Source organism: Ylistrum balloti, unplaced genomic scaffold (assembly GCF_031769215.1).
Source record: "Ylistrum balloti isolate Yb309-2 unplaced genomic scaffold, AGI_CSIRO_Ybal_v1 Utg369988, whole genome shotgun sequence".
Classification (NCBI taxonomy): domain Eukaryota; kingdom Metazoa; phylum Mollusca; class Bivalvia; order Pectinida; family Pectinidae; genus Ylistrum; species Ylistrum balloti.
In genome coordinates, this window is record NW_026782072.1 from 118606 (window position 1) to 136314 (window position 17709).

At 33.9% G+C, this 17709-nt stretch overlaps 2 protein-coding genes across 2 annotated transcripts; both read right to left on the bottom strand.

Annotated features, from left to right (window-relative positions):
• Nucleotides 1-1673: 1673 nt before the first annotated feature.
• LOC132547904 (major facilitator superfamily domain-containing protein 9-like) lies at nt 1674-11149 on the bottom strand. Its single transcript, XM_060211708.1, has 6 exons — nt 11027-11149; nt 10268-10355; nt 9852-9895; nt 8689-8818; nt 7995-8204; nt 1674-5564 (listed from the first exon to the last, which is right to left on the bottom strand). The coding sequence occupies exons 1-6, from the start codon at nt 11081-11083 to the stop codon at nt 4849-4851; spliced, it is 1245 nt and encodes a 414-aa protein (XP_060067691.1). The 5' UTR covers nt 11084-11149; the 3' UTR covers nt 1674-4848.
• A 2194-nt stretch (nt 11150-13343) lies between these two features.
• LOC132547919 (major facilitator superfamily domain-containing protein 9-like) lies at nt 13344-17328 on the bottom strand. Its single transcript, XM_060211727.1, has 6 exons — nt 17276-17328; nt 16714-16801; nt 16278-16321; nt 15706-15835; nt 15181-15390; nt 13344-14003 (listed from the first exon to the last, which is right to left on the bottom strand). Exons 1-6 carry the CDS (start codon nt 17312-17314, stop codon nt 13345-13347), a joined length of 1170 nt encoding a protein of 389 aa, XP_060067710.1. The 5' UTR covers nt 17315-17328; the 3' UTR covers nt 13344.
• Nucleotides 17329-17709: the final 381 nt, after the last annotated feature.

The following is a 17709-nucleotide window of genomic DNA, read 5'->3' on the forward strand; positions in this document are numbered from 1 at the left end:
GAAAATGTGTGAAGCATTCGTCAGTTGTGTATGTGGTGACTTGGGTTGAATGTCAGTTATAAACATTAGTCAAATCAAAAATAAGTAACATATGAATATCTTGTTTAAAAGAGAAAATTCAGAAAATATGTGAAAAAATTGAAAATTTGAAATGTCATTCGTTAGTCATATATTTAGTAAGTTGTGGGTTTCATATGAAGTTTCAGAACCAATTTGTCTCGAGCCTTGCAATTAACAAATTCTGGTAATGGATTTTTTTGTCACCAGAGAAAAGCAGATGTGATCAAATTAGAAATTTGTGTGCCACCTCTAAATACCAGAGAAACAATTTAGGAGTAACACTTTAAATTGTCCAAAATGTTACAATTAGAATTACAAAAACACAGTACAGGAATGATGTATATGTCTACTCTTTACGGTTTATGATATTTTAGCTATGATTTGGGTGGAGTGTTGTTCCTACACGTAGTATTTATAAATGTTCAAAGATTAATGATAGAAAAAATAAAGAAATTATTGGATATATAATCACTGTTTTATCATGGCTAAAATTAAATTAATGTATTATGATCCAATGTTTCTCTTTCTTCTTCTCGCTACTCACTACTCCAGTTTTACATTTTTGTACGGACATCAATAAAACTAGTTAGTAGCATGCTTAGATGAATGGCTATGTTTGTTGAAATGAATTACCTCAGGTTTTATTCAATGTCACTGTTAGGAAGCAAATGATCAAACAATTTAAAAAGAAAAAGACTTAGAAATATGATGTACTTTTTAGAAGAATTAATTTGACTTACTTTCAAAAAGAGTACCGCAAAGCGGAACAAAATACGACGGTGAATATCCAAAACAGCAAAGGGGCATAACTCTTATTGAAATTGTCTATTCAAAACCCCGTTCAGGAAAACACAATTTCATATCATGGTGATTAAGCCTACCAAGTTTCATGAAGTTCGGCTGAAAAATGTAAGAGGAGACCTCCGGACAAATAAAAGTTTACGACGGACGGACAGCGCCATACCATAATATGTCCGTCTTTCAACAGGCGTATAAAAACACAGATTTCAGATAAATTCAACCTTGATCCACTTATTAGGTTACAATTGAAAAACAGGAAGCTTGTTTTCAACTTTGAGACAATGTATGGTGTCGTTTAGTTATGACCTTATGACAGTGTTATTTTTTCAACCAATAGTATCTTTCATGGATTTGTTGCATGGACAGCGATCTTCATCCTTGTACAGAAGGTTGACTACTCAGAAGGAGGTGTGCCAAGTGCCTGAAATGTATGACAGAATTGATGAATTATAATGATCCAATCATGACAAGGTTCAGTTACGTACACTGATGATGCTACCGTACTGTAATTAGCATCAATTTGTGTTCCAGTTGTCTTTTCCTTACCTGTGAGAAATATTTACCTTTCCCTTAAAAATAACAAGATCATCCTGTGAAGTATGTGAAAAATAGGCATCTAATATGACAGAACAGGTATGTGAGAAATACAGTATATTGTATACTAACTTGAAAGGTAATTTTCAATCATAATGCTTGAAATATTTCATTGGAAAGATTAATGCAGATTAACAAATCAGAAATGAAAAAAAAAATCTCACACAATTCATTGAAAAAAATAATCACTTTAATGAAATTCAATATTCGTATCACAATTTAACATTTACAACTGTATATGATAATGTACAAATAAACATAACAGAATGTAAATTTTCAATTAAATCTAAGTCTTCTTTATCTTGTATTTTAAAAGTAAGTGCATTTAAAGAAAATACTTTGTACCCAACAACATTGGTCTAACTCTCTCTACAACACGCAATATACTGACTTTTAGTTTATCTTTACAGTAACGAGATACCCTGAGGAGTATACATTACACCGAGATACAGTACCCAAAACATGTATGTAATGTATGTACCAAGTAGGAGCACCTTACACTCTGACTAAACCAGGTGTATTAAAGATATACATAGCAATACAGAGAGATATATACATACATTGTATCTATTCTTCACTTAGATATGTACACAGCAACCTACATTGTATATATTCTTTACTTAGATATACACCAACCTATATTAAATGTATGAACCTATACACATTGATAAAGCAAATTATACATTACTTATGAATATGAGCCGAGATACAGTGCTTCTATGTATATACTCTAACAATGTTAAAGGTTAACATTGCTAATTGGTTTTTACAGTCACCTTGTACAAAGTGAGCTATACCTGATGAAACCATGAGTTTATCAATAGATATTGTGACTGAAATGTGAATAGTAGGAAATCCAACAGGTAAAACACAGTGAATGTATTAAAACAATGACATATCATCATTGGTGTATTGATATATAGTGAGATATACATTATCATTGAAGTGTACATATCAAAACAATGAATACATACATTACTTTTACAAATATGTTGATGTGCCAACATATTCCCTGCCATATACAAGCATTTTAATCATAGGAATGTTTAAAAGAATGTGTCATTATAATCTTTTGGGAGATCAAGAAAAAAACACTCAAGATGTGCAAAAATAAAGAAAAAAGCTGCTTCATCTTGTACAGATGAAAGGAATGATATGTCAGTGAATATACATTTTTGAATACTTTTTCTCGTTAAAAAAATAATTTTGCATAAATTTCACATCATTACCCATGCTTTCTTTTAAAAGTTATCACTCAGAAACATGTTATATTACTCACATATATGTGTTATAACTTGTAACTCCTGTTTGAGACTCTTTCAGAAAGGTCTGTCAAAGTCAGACATGTGACTAAACTGTTTAAAGACATAACCAACTCAGTGACATTTACAAAACATAAAGGTAGCACTCATTCTTAGTATATTGGTCGTAGAAAAAGGAAGATGTAATTTTTTGTGAATGTGCAATGTTTTACAAGAGGCCAAAGGGGTCTGTATCACTCACCTGGCTTTGTTTGGCTTTTAATGCTTTATTCAAATGAAGAAAAAGGAATTCTTAAGGTTTATATCTATTTCTCCATTGGGGGTCAGCAAAACCATTTATACAAACATCCTCTACATATTCTTCTGACAAAATTTGGACAAAATCCTGACAGCAGAGAAAAGATTTTAGAATTTGCTTAATTTTCCCTTTTGGGCTCTACCCCTCCTGCCCCAGAGGGTCAAGAGACCTATCATTTATACAAAATTGATTCCTCTTCACCTGAAGAATTTGGTGAAAAACTGCTTTGTGGTTCATTGCTATTAGTATATATATGTTTTTACAGGAAAAGTTGAGAAACAGACGACGGACACTGCCACAGATCACATGACTTTGTGGGCCAAATGAACTAATAAATATGGAATGTAACGGTATATTGCAATACTGTATTCTTAATGGTTATCAAATATAGAATCTCAAATGAATTCATATTCAAGATATATGAAACTTTGTTACAAAAATAAATCTCTTGTGTAAAAGGTTTTTAAAACTATGGATTGATTAATTTCAACATGCTTTGCAGTATATCTTCTTTACTTTACATATAACTTCATATCACTAATGCAATTTAAGAGGAGGGAAAAAAGGGGGAGGAAAAATTATGAGGTAATTTTGGAGCTAGGAAATAAAGACACAACAGATACAGTAACACATCCTTGCACCTGACCCAAAAAACTGTAGGCAGTGTAAAATCTCAAATATATAATACCTTGTGTACTAAATTATACTGATACTATCCCTACTGAACACACTTGATCTCATTACTATTATTTACTTTATTTACAACAAATGAAAAACAAGCTATCAACTCATATGAATCACTCTCGTTGGCCCAGATGGAAGTACACAAGAGGTCTTACTGTGGAAGGAAACCCCCGAGTACCCAGGGAAAACGTGGTCACATCCATTCCACAAATCAAACCCCGGACATCTAGGTGAAAAGCAAATGCATTACCACTGTGCCATCCGACCACCTTGAAGATATTCCAGAGTCCTAAAACTCAGCTATTTTGTGATTCTAATCATACCCATCATGAATCGATCATAACCACGGACTAAGGAGACCCAACATAAAATTTGGTTATGTTGTAATAACTTCTATTCTACAGATCCATCTAGTGTTTCTCAGGAAATTGTGATAACAAATTTCAGCTTTCAAAATTCAATATGACCACCTGTCTGCCTTTTTTTTCGAAAATTGAACATGTGTAACCATGGTTTTCAGCACAAGTGATTCACATGCATACAGGGACTGAGGGAGAATATATGAGAAATCTGAGTAACATTATGACCATCTGTCCACCATTCTGTTTTTTCCATTGATCTAAAAACTGAATATGCACATCTAGAGACCAAATTTGAGAAAGATCCATTAGTATTTTTCAAGAAATAGTGATAACAAGCCTTGTTAAATGACAGACAATGGACAACAGGACGATTAGAACAGCCCTTCATCAGATGTTGATGAGCTAGAAATAAAGTCACTGTCAGGACTGTACCATCTTACTTTTTGTAGCAATGTCTTCTAGTATCCTACTTCAAAACATATAGCTTTTTACAAATGAAAGACATAAAAAGGCTAAAACATATCACACAAGGCTTTAACTAACAGAATAGGCAACAGTAAAAAGATACACATTATAGGGCACTAAGCTACCCCAGCACCACAAATGCTGAACCAATGTCGTGTAATTTTCATTTTGAAGTTCACACAAAGTTGGTTATAAAATAATCATCGAAAAATATAATCATATATTAATTTCAAATTTTACATAAATAGAAATTGCACAAATTTTACCTGAAGATAACTTACGTAATTATGATAATACATCAATCATTGCATGTATTACAGTTTTAATCTTGTTTAAGTCTGCTTTGCTCTTTACCTCTTTGCCATTTGACACTAATTACCAGCACTGCCAAAGCAGCCATTCCAGCCCCAACTGAGGGGGGACCACTGGGGCTAATCTCTAGCAGAACCCCTGACAAAAGAGGGGCTACCATCCTTGCAATGGACATGACACTCTGACTGAGCCCTATCAAAGCCCCAATTTCCTGCTTACTTCCCTTTGATATCAATATACTTGTACCAACTACTCTAAGATTCATTGAAGCAAAGCTGAGAGGAATTAGAAGTAACACATACCACCAAAATGTAGAGATGAATACAAAGAGAACCATTGTTAGTGTCATGAGTATAGCGAGGTGTTTGTATAAACGTTGGTCATTCTGGTAGAGTCTAGATATATGTCCAGCTAGCATACCACACAAGGCAGATATGATACCACTATAGGATATAACATAACCCAAACCTTTTGGAGACACTTCAAACTTCTCCCGTAACATCAACGAAAAATTGCTTCTAAATAAAAGTAAGGATAATCCTAAACAAAATCTCGCTAAAAATAAATCCCAAAAAGCCGACCAGTTCAGTGATTTAAACTGAAAAATTTGTTTTGGGTTAAAATTGAACTCATCAGACCCCAGCTTCTGGAGGGAGGTTGATGATTCATCTCGAACAAGGTCATGCGACTTTGACTTGACATCAGGAAAACAGCACCACACCAACACTGAAGAAGAAAGAATTAAGTGTATGAATACAAGATTTGGACTTATTTTGTAATTCTTTTTAATTCTGATGAAAATCGAAACAATGTCAATTCAATCAACAAGGATAACAAGTGAAAATGAAGAATGCTTTACAAAACAATCAAAAGGCTTTTCCTGGCCGAGTTTTTTATTTGGTCATACTAATGACACATCTGTCAGAAATATCTTCAAATGGAAAGTTAAGAAGAGGAAATGATTATATTTCAACATGTTACATACATGTATTTGTGTTTGATACATACATATGCTTGAGCTATGAAGGTAAGGGTATATTTTATTCTGATACTAAACACCCATATCAGCTATTAGCACTGATTGTTACCAGTATATGTGTTTATGAATATTTTGGTATCTTAATTTTAAGTTTAACTACAATCAAAGTTATGCCGCAGACACAAAATTTTAGCAAAGAACAATTACTCCATAAATAAGAGATTATGTGCCTTTAATCTAATGTAGTGCACATCACCTTCATGTAACTAACATACATGCCAAGTTTCACGATCCTTGTCTGACTTTGTGCAAATGTATGCTCTAAGTGCTAAAACAATAAGGCAGACCAACTATAGGGGCGATATAATGCTCCCCAAAAATGTTCAAGGAGCAAAAACTTCTTAAGGTAAAACTTGAGATGCCTGCATGTGGAACTATACAACATTGTTTTGTGAATAGCTTAAACGATGTTTTTATTTCTTTTGTATTAGCCCTGACTTCATAGAGCCCTATTTATACTTTATACTACAAAACTGGTCTTGAAACCTTATCTAATCACAATGTAGAAACTTCAACTACAGTATAAGATGCATAATAAGTTATCTCCTAAATACCTAAATCATCTTTTGTTGCCTGTATCTGACAAGAGTAATTGTTACGAATTACTTTACAATAATAACTATAGGATTCCTCCTTTCTCACTGTCTCTTACTCTTTTTTTCTACTCTACTCTTTACTGTTGAAATAACTTTGAAAATACAGCTTGATCCAAACCCTCTATCAATTCATTTAAATCCTGTTTAACATCAAATATTCAGTCAAGTCTACTATTTCACCATAAAATTGGAAATCAAAAACTTAATATATTGCATACTAAGCTCTGACAGCAGTGCAGTTCCCTTAATTATGACCTTGTTGAGAATGCACCTTGTAACTGTGGTCATCCTTGTGAGAATGTCGTTCACTATTTTATTGAATATCAATGTTTCTCAAACAAAAAACATATTTTAGTTTAAAATTTCGATAACTGGAACATTGCATTAGATAGAGAAATTCTTTTGTTTGGCAATTCAATTTTCCATGGACCTTAATGTAAACATTTTTAGATCTGTGCAAAATTATATTCAATCAAGCAAGAGATTTTGATGTTAAATTTTAACAGTCATTGTATATTTGTATTGTCATGATTCTAATGTCATTTAAAATGTATATTGGGAGAAGGCGTTGATAAGTTGCAATAACTTGTGCCTAATCCTTTGTCTATCTTTAGCAATAGATATGTTTAAACTAATCTCACTTTTCTTGTGTCATCAATATAAAGATTTCAAGCTAAATCTTAGATCAGTACAAAGTGTATACAAATTTTAAAATCAAGAATTGAAGGATGTACTAAATAGTATGAAAGGAAACAAATATTTCAATCTTTCAAAACAAAACAAAAGTTAGATATGCATTAATATGTTTTTAAACTGAAACTTAATTCTGACAAATCAAACGCACAAAGGTGCAAAATGAGGGGAAGTAATGTTCTGGAAAAAAACCTTCAGTGTGTCAAAATGGCATGGATTCCTCTGCTCTTGTTAAATAATAATTATTAAATAGTATCTCCATCTCTACTGCTAATTTTAAATGATGCTGTCTAGCACTACTCAGCCTGATGATGGCTATGATATGAAATCAAGGACTGCGAGTTTAGAGGGTCACAATTTAATACCCTGTAGCACACAATACTGAAACGTCGGACTATCAACAATAAAGATATCAAGAACAAGACAAATTTCTGTTAGGCTGGATTTCTATCTTGAAACTTGTGAGGCTGTGTCAAGGTGTTATCTGACCAGCTTTATCAGTTGACCTTGAACAGTGATACCTGGACTAAGAAGATGTTAGAAAGAACAATGTGACATACCACCTGGGGTACACTGGGTAGGAATTATACATAGATGCAAGCTAAGTAGTTTCTAGAAAGTATTTGCTACTATGAATAAGATAAGCAAGGGAAAATTGACCTTGACCTCTGTCCAAAGAATGCAAAAGTAGCACACAATAACAAGGTGATCCAGCTCCCAGTCTATGGTGATATGGACCTTAATGGATCATCCTGGGCTATAAAGAGATGACAGAGTACATTCATATATTGCTTAGCTATCAAGCCAGCATCTTGTCTCTGAACATACCTCCATTCAGCATGAAAATGGCCCCACACAAAAATGTGACACTATAGAATCCCCCAGCCATCTCCACGATGTGACCACTGACCACTGGTCCAAGAATGAATCCTATGCTGGATACAGAGTTAAAGTGACCATGGACAGCAGACTGCTTATCCTTTGGTAACATATCAGCAAGCAAGGACTTGGAAATACTCTGGCTGTGTTTAAAGATACCTGATGTCAACAGAAACAAAAACATGTTTAATGCTATCAATATATGCATTCATGTATATATGATACCTTTTATCACCTATGATGTGCCCTGACATACTCTAAGGAACATTTATGTAAATCTGAGTTATGATTAATACACTTCCAGATAGCAAGGTTCATTACGAAAGTGAAAAAGACCAAAGTTCATAATCATCCCTAATCCAGATTTTTTTCCAAAATGTAAAACCACAAAAACTGAGATGCAATTCCTACACTAGAGATATTGTGATTGCATATTAGCTGTCTCATGTTCGGTATAGTATTGAACACTTCCTGAAAATACCCTGTCACTTCTTGCAGTAATGAAATGTTGAAAATGAAACAGCATAATGTGTGCCAATATGATGTAGCTGAGTTCTGTTTGTGTATTTCTTGAAATATTTTCATTACTTAACAATGTAAAAGTTACCAATCTGTCATTGAAAATTGGTAGGAAATGAAGTACCTAATGGAATACGAGCCAGGAAAAGAGCAATTAATGATGTGGAAAATCCCAAAGACATGTAGCCACAGGCAGAGAAAAATAGCGACCACAGGAGACAGTATTTCCTTCCTGACATATCACTCCAACGCCCCTGTCCAATAGATAAATGGCAATCATCATACAGATAAGGTGACTAGTAGATGTAATACAATTACAGACAGATGATGGTTAAATAACACTCAATTATACACTGATGTAAAAACAAGTGTTCTCATACAATTACTCAATTGGAAATGTCGTTATATCAAAAATACAGATATAATAGGAGCTTGGCAAATAAGCAGGTCACTTGTTCTCCATAACAAAGTCCTGTAATGAGCCTTACTTATTCTTTGCCTTTCAATATTTCCCCTCCCCATCAATCAACCCATCCACATCTTGGCTGAAAAGCAACGCTCTTGTTTCTCATTTCCCCTTTCATCCCTCACCTTTCAATCTCTAAATCTTTATATTATCTCTTGCTGTCTACACATGCTTATATCTCAATTCTCTTCCTATTTTCATCATAATATTAATGATCATATCCTGTATTCTCTTGCTAACAAAACTTTACTGTTTGGGAAGGAGACTCGCATTCAATAAATTATTGAAAATTTCATCCATCACATCAGTCCAATGTAAAATGGGCAGCTTCAATATCTTCTTTTTTTTTTCTAGGTTTTCGTTTTCCACATGGAGGTCTATCAATGTTTTTGTACATTCTCTGCCATGTAAAATACACTATGGTTTGTCTCCTCCACCTACACATCCATCCCTATATATATCTATATCACCTTTCCCTATAACCTCTTGTCTCCTGCCAACCCACATACATATCTCTCCTTTCTCCTTCTCCATCATATAAATGAATTTGCCTTTCCTTGCTCCACATAGACATGTGGTATTTATATAGACAGGTGGTAGTTTTATAAACAACCAACAAACATGCACATCTCTCCATTTCCCTTAAGGAACACATCTCTTTTTTTCTCCTATGACCCCATTCACCTTCTGTCTGCCCTTTGTCTTATTCCTTTTTCTCAGTTTTCTTTCTCTTTCATACGTTTCAAAATTTCATCTCCTTCATTTATAATACATGTACATAGAAATATTTTAGAGAACAATTAATAGGAAGACTAACTTACCACTACTGGACTAGAAAAAAGCTGTAGACATCCATACACAGAACCTGTCAATACAGTTATTAGGAATGAGAAAAAATTAAGATAAGATATATACCAAAGCTAAATTATCTTTGTCATGATGTTTGTCACTGTTTTTGTCACAATGAGATGGTCTTACTTTGTTTCCTGACATAAAAATATTAGATCTATCATCCACATGTCAAGTTCTTAAAAACTATTTTTTTCTTTAAAGAATTTAATGTGATCTTGTCCTTTGGCCACAAAATCACATGAAATTTTCCCTTCCTTTAGACAGGGAAATGATATAGAATGAATGAGGGTATTTATACTTTACTACTGATAGTAATTTTACCATTGATAAGGAAAAGCTTTAACTAAAATGATTTCCAGTTCCAATACTTCAATCTTATACTAACCAATAAAACCAGCCATTGTGGGGGAAGCTCCCAGATCTCTAGCATGGTTACTAATCAGGGGGATCACCATGCTCACTCCAAAAAAGTCCTGTCAATAATCAATGTTTTTATTTATATAATTATCCTGAAATCAACGTTTCTACAACAGACACGTGTATAATCTCTGTATACAAAAGGTACAGGCTTAAAGCAGTGTGTTGAACTGCACGTTTTCAAACACAGACATTATAGATTTCAAATCGACAGCTCCAGAGTCTAACACATTTTATAGATATAATTATGGACCATTTTCATAGAGATTTTTATGTAATCTTTGTGATAGAAATGTCACATTCTAGTGATGACAGTGTTTCTTACAATTAGCACCCGTATCTGGAACGTAAAGCAACTCAAGTAAAAAACCAGTCCAGTGAATCTAGTGAACTAGACGTTAGATGTCTACATTCCAGATACAGATGCCTGTATATGGGATATATCAGGAACATTATGTCAATCAGGAGATATTACCGACAGGAATATAAATATCATGAACCCTTTCCCTGGAAAAAATTGTACATGCACCATCAAAGAACCAACCGGATAGATGTTGGGTGAATCAGGGCATCTTATATCACAATTTTAAAGCAACCATTAGGAGTGGCAGCAAACCAACAAATAGTCTGGAATGGAGACCAATTAAGACATGGTCCAGGAAAAATTTAATATCATTATGTAAACAGTGCGCCAGAGAGTATGAACAATTTCACTCTAATCGCTCACCAGAAATCCAGATGTATATATTGCCCATGTTGGATCCGTACATTTTCGCCATGTCATTATCGAAAAAAAATCAGGTTATTTGCTTGCAGGTAGTAAAATGATGTGGTAGTACTCTGTGGTAGACATTTGGTTGTCTACTTTCTTTTTGGGGTAAGGCTGATGTACAGTACTTCCGGTTGGCAAGAGTTACTCCCCTTACCACTAGACCAAAAATTAAAGAGTCTTATCCATATTTAATAAAATTATGTATTACTTACTTGGAAAACACTCAATGCTGCTTTTTTCTTCAAAACAAATACTAAGAGTATGCTGAGAGACCTGCTGGCTTCAAAACATTCAAAAACATTTTGACATTGAGGAAATTTAGGCAGGCTCTCCATATGTCTGCTGAACACTGATTCCTTTTGTGATTAACAAGGACATATAATATAAGGATAGGAGACAAGTAGAGGCGTCTCTGGTGTTAGATTTTGTGTTTGTTCACAGAGTAGTGAAGTTATCAATATTTTCTCTCCTAACAGTTGTTATCAACCTGTGACCCATCCACTTATATGCTGTAGTTTGTGTGGTCCCAGTACATTATTCAGCTTTCTACTGCTGCTTATTTTGAAAACAGAAGTTAAGTCCTTTTGTAGAAAAAGTTGTTTGCAAATATGGCCAGGCTAGTTAACTCAATTTCTTACTATCAAAGAGCTGAAAATCTTCCATATCGGATGGGAGCCAGTCAACAGTAATCTGGCTATTTTAACACCAGCTAATGCGTTATATCTGGCTTTGATGGGTCTTTCTTACATGTATCCCTTTAAATAGTATGTATTGTTGTGTGTCCAACTTTATAGTATACAGATAGCTTGATAGGTGCATCTTGTAGCAGTGATGTAGCACATTATGTTTACCACATTAGGTATATACTGTACATTTTCAACATCCAGAATGACCTATATTCGAATTCTACAGTCTTTTAAGGCCGATTCTGATTCTATTGTCTTTGCAAGTGTAAAAGCACTTGGTTTGACTTAAACTGATGATTTTTGTATCTTGTACTTTTACTAGATCTAATAAGCAATTTAAGAAATATAACATTTTTCAACATTCAAAAATCACATTCTGCCAAAAAAGAAATCAAACATTTTGGTTTTATAAAATTTTATTTTTAACACAATTTATCAAATAATATGTAACAAATGTTTTTCTGTTAGCCGCTCAGTTACCTTAGCCACCTCACTAAACCAACAATAACAACAGAACTAGGTTAAACATGATCTGGATTGTTCCAACATAAATGTCAATCTGAAGATGTCACATTAATTGATATTGCTTTAAATCCCAATCTTATATTAAGGTTTGTAGATTTCTGCAGTATTTGGTCAATCTTCAGTGAGCAGTCTCATCATTATAACTATAACCTTGAGTTCAGAGCTGGGATATCCTATACAAAATTAAGATAGAATTATGTTAACCACTATCAGTTCAAATGTACATAATGTTAAATGGCAATTTTTTTCTGAATACACTGTCATTCTAAAATGTAAAACCACGATATTTTTTGTAAAAAGTAAAAAAAAAAGACAAGAAAAAAAAGAAAAATAAAAGGAACTCTTCATTCCACATTGTATAAAGCTAGAAACAAAAATATATCATTTAAAATTTTTCAATTGACTTGCTAAAATAATCACAGCTTTCAAAAAAGTAAAAAGAAAAAACAGCCCTGAGGTTATAAACATATTAAAAAGTGAACAAGTAAATTTGCTATTTCATATTACAAATACAGGTACATCCACAAGGAAATCTTACTTGATCGCGATTGTAACATAAGCAATTGATATAAATTTCCCAATATCGAAGAAGTACTTCAATCCCTGCCAAATCATTTGTTTCTAAAAAAAAATGGAGAAAAGTCCTTGAACTTACTAGGTTTGACCATTGCTGTACTCAAACTGACAATGTTCTCCTAAAAATATCGCCTCAACAATACAACCATAAGATCAGAAATGATTCAAACCCTTTGTATGACACAGTTGTTACAGCTACTGGAAATAAACACGTATCTCTGAGAGTTTACAAAATATCAATGTAAATATATCAATGTAGCCATGATTGAATAATTGAAATTCTTGTTCAATCTGAGAATATCCATCCCTCTGGAACTAGCATTTTCTACTTTTTTACACTCTAATTTGTGGAAAAAACACCTATTAAAATATATGTATGCCAGTTTATTTTCTCTACTCCATCAAGTTATCATAGCTTATAAAGTCAAAATGATGATTGTAATAGATTAGAAATAGAAAACAGAATACATCTGACAAAGCATAATTTTACTCATGGTGAAGTTTTGATTTTGACTGTATGGTGACAATTGTAACTGCTACAGCTGCCATCACAGACCCTAAGAGGGGAGGACCAGATGAACTGAATTCCAGGGACATACCAGAGAGAAGAGGAGACAGCATACGCGCCACAGACATGACAGTGTCCCCTAGGCCCATCACTGCTCCTACTCTCTCAGCACCACCACGTGCAGCCAGCAGACTGGCACTAGCCACACGAAGATTTGTTGTCACAAAACTGAGCAGCGCAAGCACAAGAATGTACATCCAGAAGTCAAAGACCAAGGTAAGCGCTACTAAAGTCACAAGCAACCCACATATCATGTGCTGATAGAGTCTGCTGTTGTCTTGGTACTGACCCGCTATCCAACCTGATACAAAACCACACAATGCTGACACAACAGCTGTATAGGAGGTCAAGTAGCTCATTTGTTGTTTTGTTGTCCCAAATCTGTCCCTGAAAATCATGTCAGAGTTACTACGGAATAACATCACAGAAAATCCAGAAAAGAAATTCACAAGGAAAATATCGCAGAGGTTTTTCCAGTTAAGATGTTTAAATGAGGTAACAATGTTTGTTAGACTGTTATACTGTGAAGACTTGTTCTTGATTGTTGATACAGATGGTAGAAGGCACCACATTAGCACTGAAAACATAAACAAACATATATTTAATGAAACTTACCATAACTCAAGAAGGTGAAGAAACAAAACAAACAAAAAACAATAAAAATCTAATACTTCTGAGGAAATGATTAAATAAGTCTAAAATAAAGGACATTATTATCCCATAATATCTGTACATCTACTAAGAAGAGAAAGAATTCCAATGTACAGGTTGTATGGAAGTGAAGTTCATTTTATCGATATGATAAGATATAATTAGACCTATAGATCCTTATGATAATAGTGACCTTGATGACCTTTGACAGTTTTCTTACATTGACCACATGCATTCCCTAAATTCTGTACTCAATTCTATACATTGTGAATGGAAATGATAGACATTCAGCAAATTACCGAAGTCAACTAGTCTGGTAAGTTTAACAAATATGTGTATTATACAAGTATCACGGCCTTGTTTCACTACAATTCCAAAACTCTGATTTTACCTTGATAAGTCACTGTAAAAGTTAAAGAGAACTCTTCTGTTGATGGAGATTCCTTAAAGTCACATGTATTCTGCCCCGACAGAAAATTGTTTGTAATTCGCTCTCTTGACATTAATGTGGCCCTCAATACCCTTAGTGAAGCCTTACAGTGGTGTGATCTGACCAACTAACTGGACACTGTTTTTGAATAGTATTAGCAAATTATCAGTGTAATACAATGTATGTTATATTCATTCAATTTTATTAATGGAATATATTCATTAAACTCTTAACAAATTAACAATACATTATGAGACTGTTGACTTTATTTTTCACAATATTTTCATTAAAATGTATAAACAGTGCTAAAGCTTTGTGGTTATCTATAAATGTCCTTGGGTGACCTGTAACAGACACAAGCTGATGCCCGATACATGTCAGCTGTGCTGGGGTATATTAAGAAATAAAGGGACAAGTGGTCCCCAATGTCAGTAACACCAAGTCTAGCAGGGAACAAGAAGAAGTTTCTAGTCAACCTTTACTTGGAGGTTTATCACAATAATGCTTCAATCTTTACATAAAATCTGTATAAATCTGTATACGCAAAGTGCTCATGAGACTAGGTCCATAAATCTGATCTGTTAAAAATAAAACTGAATTCAGTGTTTTCATTGCCAAGGAAGACTTAAGCTTGAACATAGGATTACTAATAAGGAATCATAAACAGATTTACCTGAATTCAGTATGAATATGGCTCCACATAGACAGCTGACCGTGTAGAAACCTCCGTAATGTTTGATGATAATGCTACTGACTAGTGGCCCAAGGATGAAACCGATGCTGGACACAGAGTTAAACCTTCCATACACTCGACAGCGCTGGTCTGCAGGTGTGATGTCTGACAACATCGACCTTGATATACTCTGACTTTGTTTAAACATACCTACCAGAAACAAATTAAAAGCAACATCAAACGTTTTTCATAATTTGTGTTTACTCTAATGTTGATCATAAATATCACATTCCATAAATTTCTCAATCTGACAGAATATTTACAATATGTTAATTTTATTGCCAATAATTGTGTTACTTCATGAAAAATGTACCGAGACCAACAAACCTATTGTTTCTTTCCTTTACACTGTATGAGTATGGAAGAAATAAAGAAAATGGGCAGGATCTATTCCTTAACAATTGATGACAGAGGTGATTACAAAATTCTCTATGATCATCACACAAGCTCTTAACATACATGTACCTGTGATAATTCGTGAGAAGATGAGTATTGTCAAAGTGCTGGAGAACCCCATCGTCAGGTAGCCCACAGCAGACATGAGAAGACAAGGTACTAGACATACCTTTCGACCCTTTATGTCACTCCATCGACCCTATACACAAACACTTCAATGCTTCATTCATAGTATTCAATATATACATGTTAGCCTACATCAAAGTTCACAACAATAACTGCTACAGCATACAAGTTTAAGTAGAAACCTTTACAAAATAAACATGGCTTCAGATCAAAGACTGATATATTCATATGTACAGTAGAGTGACTTGAAAATATTAGTGTTTATGTGGTGTTTTCATTCTGTACACCGATTGACTTTTTCTAGCATATAAAATGGATAACAGAGGTCATTATTCATTTCAATGCCCCAGCTGAAGTCTGATGCTCAATCAATTGAGCTAAACAGAACTTCTCTTTAGCTCAAGTGGTTGAGTGTCAGAATAGTAAGCCAGATTATACTGGATCTGAATTCTAGTCAAGGCATTGGAATAATGATGGCCTCTGTTACAGATGTTTTAACACAAAAAGGTATTTACCATGGCAGGACTGGAAACGAGTTGCAATGCACCATACACAGACCCTGTTCGGGAAAAATCATTTATCAAACTGATATATAAAAACAACCATGTCAAGTCAATAAGTCAATGGAATACGGCTTATCACTATCAGTTTTGAAGTCTCAGATAATCTGATAAATTTATCAACAATTTTACTGGGGAGTAGAATCCTAACTAGGTAGAAACCAAAAGATGGTGGATATATCAGTTCTGATGATTTTTTAATGCTTACTTTGAAAGTATAGAGAAAGGCTTAAAAGAACTTTTTTCAAAACTTTACTATAGGCAAAGATGTACTAAAAATTCCAACAGTTCCTCACAACAAATATTGTTATTTTAACGAGTATCAAAATATCTGTAAACTTTCATTCCTGTTTTGTAATCAAGAGATCTTTTGTTGATTGTCAATGATTACCAATAAAGCCTGCTACAGTTGATGAAGCGCCAAGCTCTCGGGCGTGGGTTCCAATCTGTGACACTATCATGCTGACACCAAACAGATCCTAAAGGTAAGATACTTCATTATAACAAAAAAATGAACGAGTGGCAAAGTTTTATGATTTAAGGAATATCTCTTGTTTCAGAGCCAAATGCAATACCGAATATCAAATGTCTATAAAGGCTTCCCATCTCTGCTTCCTTGAGTGGTCTCGAGAAAGCCAGATTTTAAAGAAATTGGCAAGTTACTACAATGGAGGGGAGATGACTCAACATTTGGTAAAATAAAACCGTTTTCGTTTACCTTTATAATTAAATGTATGGTTAAGTATAACTTTAGCCTTGTCAATATATGTTCCTATTCCATGAAGTGAAAACATTATTTTCATCTATCAACAGTAACACGTATACAATATGAATACAATTATTGACAGCCTCATAAAGAGGAGAAATCAGACTGATAGTGCCAACGTGGAAATTGACATTTCTAAATATGTGTGCTTTATTGACATGTTATCGCAGTAATCGTTGATACATACCAGAAAGCCCGACACGTAGAGCACTGTCGCTATCTCCATTCTGCATGCTGTAAACTAAGCGTACTTTCTTTTTCACACCTCTTCTTCCGGTCTACCTTAACGCGAGTTATCTACCTTGAACCTGTAGCCAACTTTTTTTTTTTTTTTTGACATGAAAAGTGGTGTATTTACGCAAAATTTTGTACAGGTGGCGAACCTTTTTCATGTCTCAAAATTATTTAAATATACTGAATTTTCAAATTGAAATTTTGTTTTATTATCTATATTTTTTAAGAAGTGTTTAAAAAATTCCAAGAGAAATGATACTTCAGAATTATTGTATATTGCATTATAAATTTGGTAACAAATATGTTGATGGGGTGGGGGGGGGGGCTGACGATTCCTAATATGCCTGTCCAGCTCATCCCACAGATGTTCAATGGGAGTCGTATTGG